The 12,358-nt window shown below is 33.8% G+C and overlaps 1 protein-coding gene across 1 annotated transcript in view; it reads left to right on the top strand.

Moving 5' to 3' along the window:
• LOC132759349 (cleavage stimulation factor subunit 3-like) overlaps positions 1 to 12,358 on the top strand; it is an 82,997-nt gene that overhangs the window by 20,808 nt on the left and 49,831 nt on the right. The window contains exons 6-17 of the mRNA XM_060751109.1: positions 1,124 to 1,225; positions 1,841 to 1,967; positions 2,280 to 2,438; positions 2,776 to 2,857; positions 3,151 to 3,260; positions 5,834 to 5,950; positions 6,324 to 6,398; positions 7,048 to 7,191; positions 7,591 to 7,693; positions 8,438 to 8,507; positions 10,632 to 10,728; positions 11,553 to 11,657. Of these exons, the coding sequence (XP_060607092.1) occupies positions 1,124 to 1,225; positions 1,841 to 1,967; positions 2,280 to 2,438; positions 2,776 to 2,857; positions 3,151 to 3,260; positions 5,834 to 5,950; positions 6,324 to 6,398; positions 7,048 to 7,191; positions 7,591 to 7,693; positions 8,438 to 8,507; positions 10,632 to 10,728; positions 11,553 to 11,657 (1,291 nt within the window). The remainder of the gene's footprint in view (positions 1 to 1,123; positions 1,226 to 1,840; positions 1,968 to 2,279; positions 2,439 to 2,775; positions 2,858 to 3,150; positions 3,261 to 5,833; positions 5,951 to 6,323; positions 6,399 to 7,047; positions 7,192 to 7,590; positions 7,694 to 8,437; positions 8,508 to 10,631; positions 10,729 to 11,552; positions 11,658 to 12,358) is intronic.

The raw sequence follows: 12,358 nt of genomic DNA, 5'->3' as shown, positions 1-12,358 counted from the left end.
ACATTTAATCTGAGGGGTTTTTTATTCTTGGAAGACATTAGTTATATATTCTTTGAACATATTATTATTTTTTTTAATTTATATAAATTATAATTATTTAAAAGTTATGTATATTTTTTGAGAACATAAAAGAATTCAGAAGTTTGTAGAATTTGACGTATTCTTTTGTAGTGAGAGATTGTGGAATGTGATTTGAATGAAGAATTGTTTGTTTTTTTGGTGTAATTGAAATAAATATTTCAATTGACATGTGCAATGTTTACATGATATTTGAATGCTCTTATATAAAAGACAAATCTTCCAACCCTCCCTATCCTGTCATACTCTTTCTATCTTTCTTACTTTCAAAACAGGTAGGTATAGCATTGTTCTTCAATCCAGGCAAATTCATCAGTTTTAGAAATCTATAGCTTCATGTTTTCAATATTTTTTTAATCATGTTAATAGCGGTATTAAAATGTAAAAAGTCCTTGTTAACATATAAATGCCTTTCTGTTTGTATAAGTATCATCCTGAAGTTTTTCACAATGTGGTCTTGTATGTCGGGTAAATTCATATAAGGTTACTCATATTTACATAATGCATATATGTAATAAATTCAAAGGAATGCATATTTGACCAAACAAGATTGAAAACTTTTACAAAACATTGTGATTCGTCCATCAGGTTTTTTCCTGGCAAAATTATGTTATATAGAAAAATTGAAATGAAACTTAACAACTTTATCGAGCAATGACTGGAACCCACTATATGAATAGACTGTTTAATGTTGAATGCCAAAGTTAGATTATGAACTTTCAAAAAAAGGGAGGAATAAGGAAAAAATAGAAAAATTAACAAATTGCAAATTGGAATTTTTTCTTCATTAATATTTTCTCTTGTGGTCTTACTGGCCCTTTGTTGCTTGCTGCAACATTTCATGCCTTTGCAAGCAGTATAGAGTTGAGGCCAATTTGGCGTAATTTTGCAGTCTGAACATGCTATAAACTATTTGCAAATAGATTTGTATAACTTTGTTATCGGAATTCTTTAAACTGATCCAACAGTTCCTAATTCCCCTCCATCATATTAATTTTTTTATATGTAGATAATGCATAGTATGTTATCTTATATTGTAATACAGGGAAAAGATGGCTCAAGCATATGACTTTGCCCTGGACAAGATGGGGATGGATATTATGTCACAGTCTATATGGCATGACTATATAATGTTCCTAAAGTCTGTGTAAGTAGTATATACTTTTAATCTTACCTGCTTAGCTCAATAAGGAGGGCATTTATAATCAAAGAGTCATTGATTTGACTGGACAGACAAAAGTTCTCCAAACATATTGATCTTCTGACATTGTGTCAAATGGTCATTGGTCTCACGTAGGTGATTTATAAATCATGTGGGATTTGTAGCTGGACAGTTGTGTGGATATTGGTAATACTAATACTAATTGATTATCCAGGAAAGTCCCATAGTGAACCAACCACAGAGATAAGACCAAAACATGTTGGGACCAGCCTTAAAGCTAGAAAATTGACATTATTATTGTAAATGAGATATGCAGGGGACTTTTTGCCTGAGTGGTTAGTTCCACTGGCTTCAGTCATCAACAATGTAGGTTGAATTCTGTCTGACACTAGATTATATCCACCATGCATGCTAATTGTTAGTGATTCAATCATTAAACTCTCGTGTGCATTTGTACCTAAAATAGTAGTGTATCTATAGAGGCACCTGAAATCTCTCCGTCAATTAAAGTAACAAAAATTGAATGCCACTGTTATTTAGTACATCATATTTCTTCTTGCTGTTATAAGAAGCTATGATGACACAGTTTGCTTATTTCAGTGATGCAGTGGGATCCTACGCAGAGAACCAGCGCATAACAGCTGTACGTAAGGTGTTCCAGAGGGGCGTGGTCAACCCCATGATCAACATTGAAGCTTTGTGGAAAGATTATGGAGCATACGAAAATGTAAGTTACTGTATATTCAAACTAGTTTCAATATACATCATAACATACATCATAACATGTATAACAGATATTATAAATACTTGATGAAGAAATCAAATATTTATCAGGCAATGGTTATGCAGCAACAGTGTTTATACAAAGCCCAATAACCTATCCAGAGTCTATAACTGATCTGTTGTTGTTCTTTGTTTGAAATAAAAAGTATAAGTGAATAAAGTAGAAGCAGCCATGTATATTATTTATATAAATGCCACAATTGCTCAATGAAAGTTAATGACATCCATTTTATACATGTATATTTTATATCACCAGAGTATAAACCCTCTGATAGCTAAGAAGATGATCGAAGATAGAGGGCGTGACTATATGAATGCTAGACGAGTATCGAAAGAATACGAGGTAGTTACAAGAGGTCTGAACAGAAATCTACCATCTGTATCTCCCACAAATACACCTGAAGAAGCCACTCAGGTAAGATAATTTAATCTTTACCATAATAACTTTGTGTACTAACTACTATACTTGTTGATAAATATTAAATACTTCAATCAAATTGAAATCTAAAGGAAATGATCATTGAGTTGTTCTTTAAAAAAAATGAAATCAAATTGATCCTGTAAACAATGCTAAAAATAGAAATATTGTTCAGACAAGCTGATGTTCAACTGGAGTAATTAACCAGGACAGTCTTGCCTTGTTTGTCACTCTCTGGCATATTCATTTCTTAGGTTAAATCCAGTTAAGAAAATTATATTATTTATGTTTTACAGTTTCATTGATGTATTTCTTACCTTTTGAATAATTGCAGGTTGAGCTATGGAAGAAATATATTGCCTGGGAAAAGGGTAATCCTCTTAGGACTGAGGATCAAGCCCTTATAACAAAAAGAGGTGAGTGTTGGACATAAAGTAATATGATGGTAACCTTTTTTGTGACTTACTTGCCTGAAATTTTGTTACTTGTGCATATTTCTAAGCAGAATGGACACTTGTAGCTATTGAAGAATAAATCACAAGAAAATATTTACACAATCTGAATTTTTAGTTTTGATGACTAACTTTGTTGCCATTAATAAAAAGGTGAATTAAGATGTTGTACTAAGTTCAAGTTTGTATAAGAGACTATTTTAAACTTTTACAAATGTGACCACTTAATCTTACATCTTGGTAAAATTTCTTTCCAGTTATGTTCGCATATGAGCAGTGTCTACTTTGTTTGGCTTATCATCCCGATGTTTGGATAGAGGCAGCTAACTACCTGGAACAATCTAGTAAAATACTGACAGAGAAAGGGGTAAGCTAATTAAACACTTATTATACTATATAAGAAATACTACACACCTCTGACAGCTTCCAGGAATTATAGTGACTGACCATCAGATGGAAGGTTGTTGTCAGTTAACCCTTTACCTGCTGAATTTCTCAAACAGACTTGTCCAGCTTCCAATTTTTGGTACTGTTCATAATGATTTTGAAGGATATTGAGATGAAAATTTGATCTTGGTCAGCCAGTAGTATAGACCCTGTTCAGACTGCGCTAAAGTGCAGGCTGACCAGGTTCTTTAATGTTTACTAGGTTCCAGCAGGGTTGAGCTGAAGGGAGGTCACTATGATATTAGCTGGACAGAAGTGGAGTGTACTTATTCTGTGATTATTAAGGACTGGTGTTCTATATATAAGATGATATAATTGTAGCCAGCTCTTCATATTAGCTTTAAAAAGTGCTCCATGGACTTTGACATATTATTGGTTGTTATTATCCCCCGCCGTAAAGGCTGCGGAGGATATAGAAATAGTCTCCGTCCGTCCGTCCGAGATTTTTGTCCGGAGCATATCTCAAAAAGTATTTGAGGTATCAACTTGTAACTTCATAGGTAGATAGACCTCATTGAGGAGGAGTGCAGTGCATAAGAATGATAACTCTACCCTGCATAATTTTTCAGTTATTGCCCTTTGTTATTTTTCAAAATTGATTTTTGTCCAGAGCATAACTCAAAAAGCCTTTGAGATATCAACATGAAACTTCATAGGTGCATAGATCTCACTCAAGGGGTGTGCAGTGCACAAGAATGATAACTCTACCTTTCATAATTTTTGAGTTATTGCCCTTTGTTATTTTTCATACTTAATTTTTCACCTGAGTGGAGCATAACTCAAGTGTTTGAGATGTCAACATGAAATGTCATAGGTGGATAGATCTTATTGAGGAGGAATGCTTTGCGCAAGAATGATAACTGTTCCCTATATACTTTTTGAGTTATTGCCCATTGTTCTTTTTATACTGAAATCAGCTTGTCCGTCCGGCAGTCCGGCGGTTTTTCCTTGTCCGCCCAATAACTTAAGATTCCTTTGACCTACAGTCTTCATATTTGGTATTTAGATTGGTCATGGTTAGTAGATGATCCCTATTGATTTTGAGGTCACTGGGTCAAAGGTCAAGGTCACAGGGGCCTTGACTTCTAAAAGCTTGTCCGCCCAATAATTTTAGATTCCTTTGACCCACAGTCTTCATATTTGGTATTTAGATTGATCATGGTTAGTAGATGATGCCTATTGATTTTGAGGTCACTGGGTCAAAGGTCAAGGTCACAGGGGCCTTGACTTCTAAAAGCATGTCTGCCCAATAACTTAAGATTCCTTTGACCCACAGTCTTCATATTTGGTATTTAGATTGGTCATGGTTAGTAGATGATCCCTATTAATTTTGAGGTCACTGGGTCAAAGGTTAAGGTAACGGGCCTTGACATCTAAAAGCTTGTCCGCCCAATAACTTAAGTTTCCTTTGACCTATAGTCTTGATAATTGGTATTTAGATTGATCATGGTTAGTAGATGATCCCTATTGATTTTGAGGTCACTGGGTCAAAGTTCAAGGTCACAGGGGCCTTGACTAAAAAAAGCTTGTCCGCTCAATTGTTTAAGAATGCTTTGGTCAACATTCTTCATATTTAGTATTGAGGTTATTTATGACTAGTAGATGACCCCTTTTGATTTTAAGGTGACGTCAAAAGTCAAGGTCACAGGGATTTTAATATAATAAGCTTTTCTGCTCAAATGCTTAAGAATGCCTGTCCGCAGTGTATTGATTTCCACATTTTAAGCATGTAGAATACATAACTTAGCAATGCACTGGCTTAGTAACCTCAGATTTGGCAGGGAGGTTGTCCTTGAGCTTTAAATGGCCACTGTTGATTCTGACAAAGTGGTATGCGGGGGTATTCACGCCATGGCACAGGCAGTTCTAGTTCATACTATTTTGTCCAGAGCATAACTCAAAGAGTATTTGAGGTATCAACTTGAAACTTCATAGGTGGATAGATTTTACAGTGCAGCACACAAGAATGATAACCTACCCAGCATTATTTTTCAGTTATTGCCCTTTGTTATTTTCAGCCATCAGTATTCACATAGGTTTCAAATCTGTAATCACTTCAGTCATCAGTTTTCATTACCAAAAGACCTCTTTAGATTGAATTATTCTGCTCTACTACATATACATTCTTACAATGAGCAAACACATTCGGCAGGGGCTGGCCATGTTGACATGGCTCTTGTAAATTTAGTGATGATATATGCCAAATGTATCTGCCTCTTGACCTATGGGCCATGGGTTTGAAACCTTCTATGTCACCACTCTGATTCCACATATTAAACCATTTCTAGTTAATTCCAGGAAATAGACCTTATAGTTGTTCTAATTAACTGCAAGTTATTTTCACAATCAAGCTTACATATATGTTTACACTAAACTGACTTCATGAAACCATTGTCTCTTTATCAAATAAATAAAAAAAAAGACAATGTTTTTAGTTAATTATAAAGCAAAGACTTGATGACTGCATTGAATAAATGACAAGTATTATTTCAGGATCAGAATGCTGGTAAAATGTTTGCTGACGAGGCGGCAGCCTTGTTTGAGAGAGCTATCACAACTACAATGAAGGGAAACATGCTGATATACTTTACATATGCTGATTTTGAAGAGGTAATCATTTATAACTTCTGAAGTTATAACCTGAGTGCAGAGTTTCAGTTCAGTTTAAAACAGTACATATTTAAATAAACTAGTATTTCTTGTAATGTTGGGGTTGAGTTACATCAAGAGATAGATTGTTTGAAACAGTTCATTATTTTCTATAAATATGATCTATAAAACAAGAGGAGGCAAGAATAGCTCTTAGCTAGAATAATTATCTATATTAAAATGTGGATAGTTGTAGATTTTTCACAAAAGTACTATGGCTGTAGTAATTTATGAATTCAAATTAAGTCAAATTCAGTTAAATAGAAACATGCATTCGTTAAGACTTCATTTAACTTATTAAGTTTTTACACTATGTTTCAAATTTTAATTTCAGAGTCGTATGAAATACGAGAAGGTTCACAGTATTTATAAGCGATGTGTAGCAGTAGAATCTCTAGATCCGTCACTGGTATGTGTTTGTTATACTTAACCTTTAACTGGCTGTGACCAAAAGGTCATTAACCTTAGTTCACCACTATAAAGTCAGGCCAGTCTGCTTAGCCATCCAAAAATGTGACATGATTTAGAAATTAGCAAAATGCTAAACCCATCTCTGATTTATCATTACCATCGTAGAAATTTGCGACCCTCTCAGGTAAAAAATCTCTAATGCTCACCTGAATAACATGGTGCCTATTGAAAGGGTTAATAATTCTAAAGATTTTGTACAGATTTTCTTAACACAATTTGCAGGTGATATTTGATGAAATTGATTGACTTAAGTTCTATTTACAGTCAACCAGAGTTACACATAAACCAGTGCCATGCCAACTTCTGTCTTGAATTAGGAACTGTTCTTGAAAATCTAAAGATTTCAGATTTATCATCCAGCAATATGAAATCAAGTGATAAGCCTAGATTGGCTTGTTTTGGATTCTGATATTGATATTATAGAACTGACATAACTGCTATAACTCAAAGGGTAATTTATAACATCGTACAAATGTAAAGTGTGAACGAATTTCAGAAAACATCTTACATGTAGCTGAAATTTTGTTTTTTCACAGAAAAGTGAATGTAAAAGCTGAAGACATATTCACATATTGCTTTGATTACAGGTTTACATACAGTACATGAAGTTTGCACGACGAGCTGAAGGGATAAAGTCAGCCAGACAAGTGTTCAAATTAGCAAGAGAAGATAAACGCTCCACCTATCATGTGTTCGTTGCAGCTGCCCTAATGGAATACTACTGCAGTAAAGTATGTATTTACTGTGAAATCTTATTATCTAGATGTTGAACGGCCTTAGAGATTGCCTATATTCCCTATATCTAAATATATCGGAAAATAATTTTTCTGCAAGATCTAAGGCTTGTGTATATGCATAAAATATCATTAGATATATAAGAACTCTGTGTGTAAGACTGTACATTCCTGACATGTTTTAGTATTTCAAATAGAAATGTATATTAATTATTCAATTTGTAAATATCATTTTAGCAAAAAGGATCCCTGTCATTAAAATAAAAGTCATTCTTGATAGTTAGAAATTAATGTTCAAAAAGTTGCTTTTATTAGTGATATGTGTATTATATTGATAAAACATATTTAAAGGTTACCATAATAAGAAGTTTATTGATAGAAGTATGTTTATTTCAGGAAAAAACTGTAGCTTTAAAGATATTTGAGCTTGGTTTGAAGAAGTTTGGAGACGTAACAGATTATATCCGGGCCTATGTGGACTTCATGTCACACTTAAATGGTAAAAAACATTTTATATCTTAACTGTCACTATTGATTTTTTTCTGCTTTATTGAATAGGGCTGATCATGAATCATGTACATTGCTTTTACTATCCTGATACCAAGTGGCGTCACACAACTTCAAATCACTTGTCTTTCACAACTGTAAATTGGAATCCAGTCTGAGACTTTGGATTCTTTAATGTGAGAAAGCTATCCAGCTAGCTTATAGTTCTACTTGGGTGCCTGTTTGTACCTAAAATAATGCATGAAGACACCTGAAATCTTCATCCAACAGTAAAGTCACCATATTACTTTTACAGTGTTGGTGTGACTTAAAATCAGATTTAAAAAAAAAACAAAAACAGAAAACAAACCCTGATACCAAGCAGTTACAAACTTTTTGCCCTTTTTATCATACTCTGATAAGAACCTTTGACACGATAATGAAGATACGCCAATTGAAGATTGTATTTTGGTTAATAAAAATAATACAAATGCGCATGTATTTGCTTTGTATTACATATCTCACACAGGCTAGATGAATGTATTTCTTACATAAAAGATTATCTCCATCTCCTTGGGTATTGATTTCACAGCAGGGATGGATTAAGACATGGAAGCTATATTAAGTAAATGGAAACATTACAAAAAAAAACTTAAAGAAAAAACAAAAGGCATTTTGTTACTGCTTATTGCTAGACGTTATACAATAATATACTTTACACTGATAAAGTTGATGTATTTTTATTGTAATATTGTAGAGGATAATAATACCAGGGTACTGTTTGAAAGAGTTTTATCTTCTGGCCAGATACCTCCTGAAAAGTCTATGTAAGTAGAACATTACATCATTGGGCCTCTCTCTCTGGAATTTGGCTTCAAATTTATTAAGAACAAGTTATAATAGGAGACCTGTAGTTATTATTTAACGGTCTGTTTATCTGTATGGCCAGTCTGATTTTTCTTATATTATAGGGAACGTCAGTCTTATATATAACAGATATTTCTAGGATACTAAAAGGATGGAACTTGTTTATCATTGAAATAAACATCAACTTCTAATGAATTATGAATTCTAAAATGGAAATTATGGGACTGATCTTATACTCTTTATATTGGGCAAAAATGGCAGGAGTTATTTAAAAATCTAATTTTTAGTGTGTATGGAAACTATGGTGAATTACATAGTAACTTTACGTTTACAACATCAGTGTTAAAGAACTTGTTTTAGAATATAAAGCTTCTCACTTTTGTAATTTAATAGTATGTTTAAGTTTATTTCCAATAAATGAACCATGTGAACAATTTGAGTATTAAGTATGAATTATTATACCCCCAAAAATGAAGTTTGGGGGGGTATATAGGAGTCACCCGGTGGTCGGTTGGTCGGGCAGTCGGTCGGTCGGTCCAGACGTCTGTTGCATTTTCCTTGTCCGGAGCATAACTTGAAGACTAATGGTTGGAATTCAATATAACAACATACAATGGTCAAGCACATTGAGAGGAAGTGCAGTGCACAAGAACCATAACTCTATCTTGACTAATTACAGAGTTATTGCCCTTTGTTACTTTTCCTTGTCCGGGGCATAACTTGAAAACTACTGGTTGGAATTCAAAACAACTTCATACAATTGTCAAACACAATAAGGGGAAGTGCAGTGCACAAGAACCATAACTCTATCTAAAGTAATTACAGAGTTATTGCCCTTTGTTGCTTTTCCATTGCTTTTTTTTTGTCCGGACCATAACTTGAAGACTAATAGTTTGAATTCAATAAAACTACATACAATGGTCAAGCACATTGAGAGGAAGTGCAGTGCACAAGAACCATAACTCTATCTTGACTAATTACAGAGTTATTGCCCTTTGTTACTTTTCCTTGTCCGGGGCATAACTTGAAAACTACTGGTTGTAATTCAAAACAACCTCATACAATTGTCAAACACAATAAGGGGAAGTTCAGTGCACAAGAACCATAACTCTATCTAAAGTAATGACATAGTTATTACCCTTTGTTGCTTTTCCATTGCCTTTTTTTGTCCGGACCATAACTTGAAGACTAATGGTTGGAATTCAATATAACTTCATACAATGGTCAAGCACATTGAGAGAAAGTGCATTGCACAAGAACCATATCTCCATCTTGACTAATTACAGAGTTATTGCCCTTTGTTACTTTTCCTTGTCCAGAGCATAACTTGAAAACTACTGTTTGGAATTCAATACAACTTCATACAGTTGTCAAGGACATTAAAAGGAAGTGCAGTGCACAACAGCCATAACTCCATTTTGACAAAATACAGAGTTACTGCCCTTTGATACTTTTCCTTGTCAGGAGCATAACTTAAAACGTACTGGTTGGAATTCAAAACAACTTCATACAATGGTCAAGCACAATAAGAGGAAGTGCAGTGCACAAGAACTATAACTCGATCTTCAGTATTTATAGAATTATTGCCCTTTGTTCCTTTTCTTTGTCTTTCTGGACTTATTACAGAGTAATTCAATTAAACTTCATCAATGGCCAACCACATTGAAAGGAAATGCAACATATAAGAACCACAACTATCTTTAATTGCCCACAACCATTACTCTATATTTCAATTCTTTTACAAGGTATTCTGTTACTAGTAACATCCTTATTTCCGAAGCAGTCTTGTGGGGGTATTAATCACATTTAGTGATAGTTCTAGTTCAAATTGTAATTATTGTGAACAGACTGATAAAATAACTTGAAAATGTGAAGTATGCTTGGTAAATTAAACATTGCAAAGAAGGATCTGTGTCATTCTGTTTATATATGAAGACAATCAGGAACTCATTAGGGAAAAATTTGCTGATGGTATAGACAGAAATAATTAAAAAAAGGGTATGTCAGCAAATAAAAATTTAAGAAAATTATTTGAATTATTATAATCTATGACACAGACTTTTTTTTTTATATTTATTTCATAGAGATATATGGAGTCGGTTTCTTGCCTTTGAATCAGAGGTTGGTGATCTAGCCAGTATACTTAAAGTTGAAAAAAGAAGATCTCAGGCAATTGAAAAGGTATGAACAGTTTATTGCTAATACTTCACTAAAAATGAACTTGTCCTAGTGGATGGAGGGGGTAAATATAAATATTTATAATGTGAACGATGAGGTGAATATAAATTTCTAAAAACAGAATTAAGATGTAATGCCCAATATATGCTAGAACTTTAGCCATTGTGGAAGGCAGAAGTACTTGTTATCCCCTACAGTCCCCTTTTGGTGGGTGTCTAGGGGTAAAGATACAAAATTATACGAAGCAGTAATAACTTTATTAATAATTCATAAAATGATTTCGAAATCATCTCAGACACTTTGTCATATGGTGCTGTATGTATATATATATATATATATATATATATATATATATATATATATATATATATATATATCCGTTGTCAATATGCATCTATCAGATTCCATTAAGTAAGTTTAGAATAGTTTACAAGCTTGTATTTTAGATTCTGTCACAAACATTTCATAGAGCTTCAACTCTTGCTTTCTCCTTGTGGTGGAGGGGTTGTCTTTAATGGTTGAGGCATGAGAATTTCAGTCACCTTTTATCCCTGTGTGATCATAAAGAGGTGACTAAATGGGTTTCAATAATTGTAGTCTATGCATTTCATAGCTCCAACAGGTGATGTGGGTTTGACCCTGGTGTTGCTTTGAAGTTCGTAACACCTGAGTCTAGCCAAAATTATGTTGCAGCAACATGACTTATGTGTTAGTGCACCGTAAAACCAAACAAACCTGTAGACCTGCCCTTGCTTTCTAGCTGTGTTTCCTTTTCAATGTGAAAATTTAATTGTGCAGAACATTATGCATAAAGTTTTATGTTCCAGATACAAGAATTTGAGGGCAAAGACACAGCGTTGTTAATTGACAGGTATAAATATGCTGATCTATTTCCATGCAGTCAGTCAGAGTTAAAGGCATTAGGATATCATGTATGTATATCTAAACTGTTTTTACCTTGAAAGGAATGTCACATTATTATTGAATGATAAGAAATATTATTTGTTTTAGATTAATATGTAGTAATAACCTTATGAAGGTTGATTGTGATTGATTTTCTATACATTTCTCATGTCAAAAACATTTTAAATCACGGTATTCAACAAAAATGTATATTTGCAAAATTAGTCACAAACTGTTTTATTACATTATGTATTGCTTGTTGTCCCCCGCTTTTTCGAAGAAAAAAGGGGAATATAGAAATAGGCTCCGTCCGTCTGTCCATCCGCACTCACAGGAGAGTAATTATGTGGCTAGAGGGACAATAGGTAACTGTTCTTTCTCTTTGATGTCATTCATTCCGTAATGCTTTTATGTGGCTATTTTCTTTTGTGTGGCTAAAAAGAACAATAGAGTAGCCACATAATTACTGTCCTGTGAGACCGTCCGTCTGTCCGTCCGTCCGTCACACTTTCGTGTCCGGTCCATAACTTTGTCATTTATGAAAGGAATTTGAAATAACTTGGCACAAATGTTTATTATAATAAGACAATGTGTCATGCGCAACAACCAGACTCCTACCTCCAGGGTCAAGGTCGCACTTGCTCATTCAAGGTCAACATTGTCTATTTGAGGGTATTTGTCGTGTCCGGTCCATAACTTTCTTATCTATGAAGGGATTTTGTAAATACTT

Source organism: Ruditapes philippinarum, unplaced genomic scaffold, assembly GCF_026571515.1.
Source record: "Ruditapes philippinarum isolate M1 unplaced genomic scaffold, ASM2657151v2 ctg580_1_1_1_1, whole genome shotgun sequence".
Lineage (NCBI taxonomy): Eukaryota > Metazoa > Mollusca > Bivalvia > Venerida > Veneridae > Ruditapes > Ruditapes philippinarum.
This window is presented reverse-complemented; position numbering and strand designations above follow the sequence as displayed.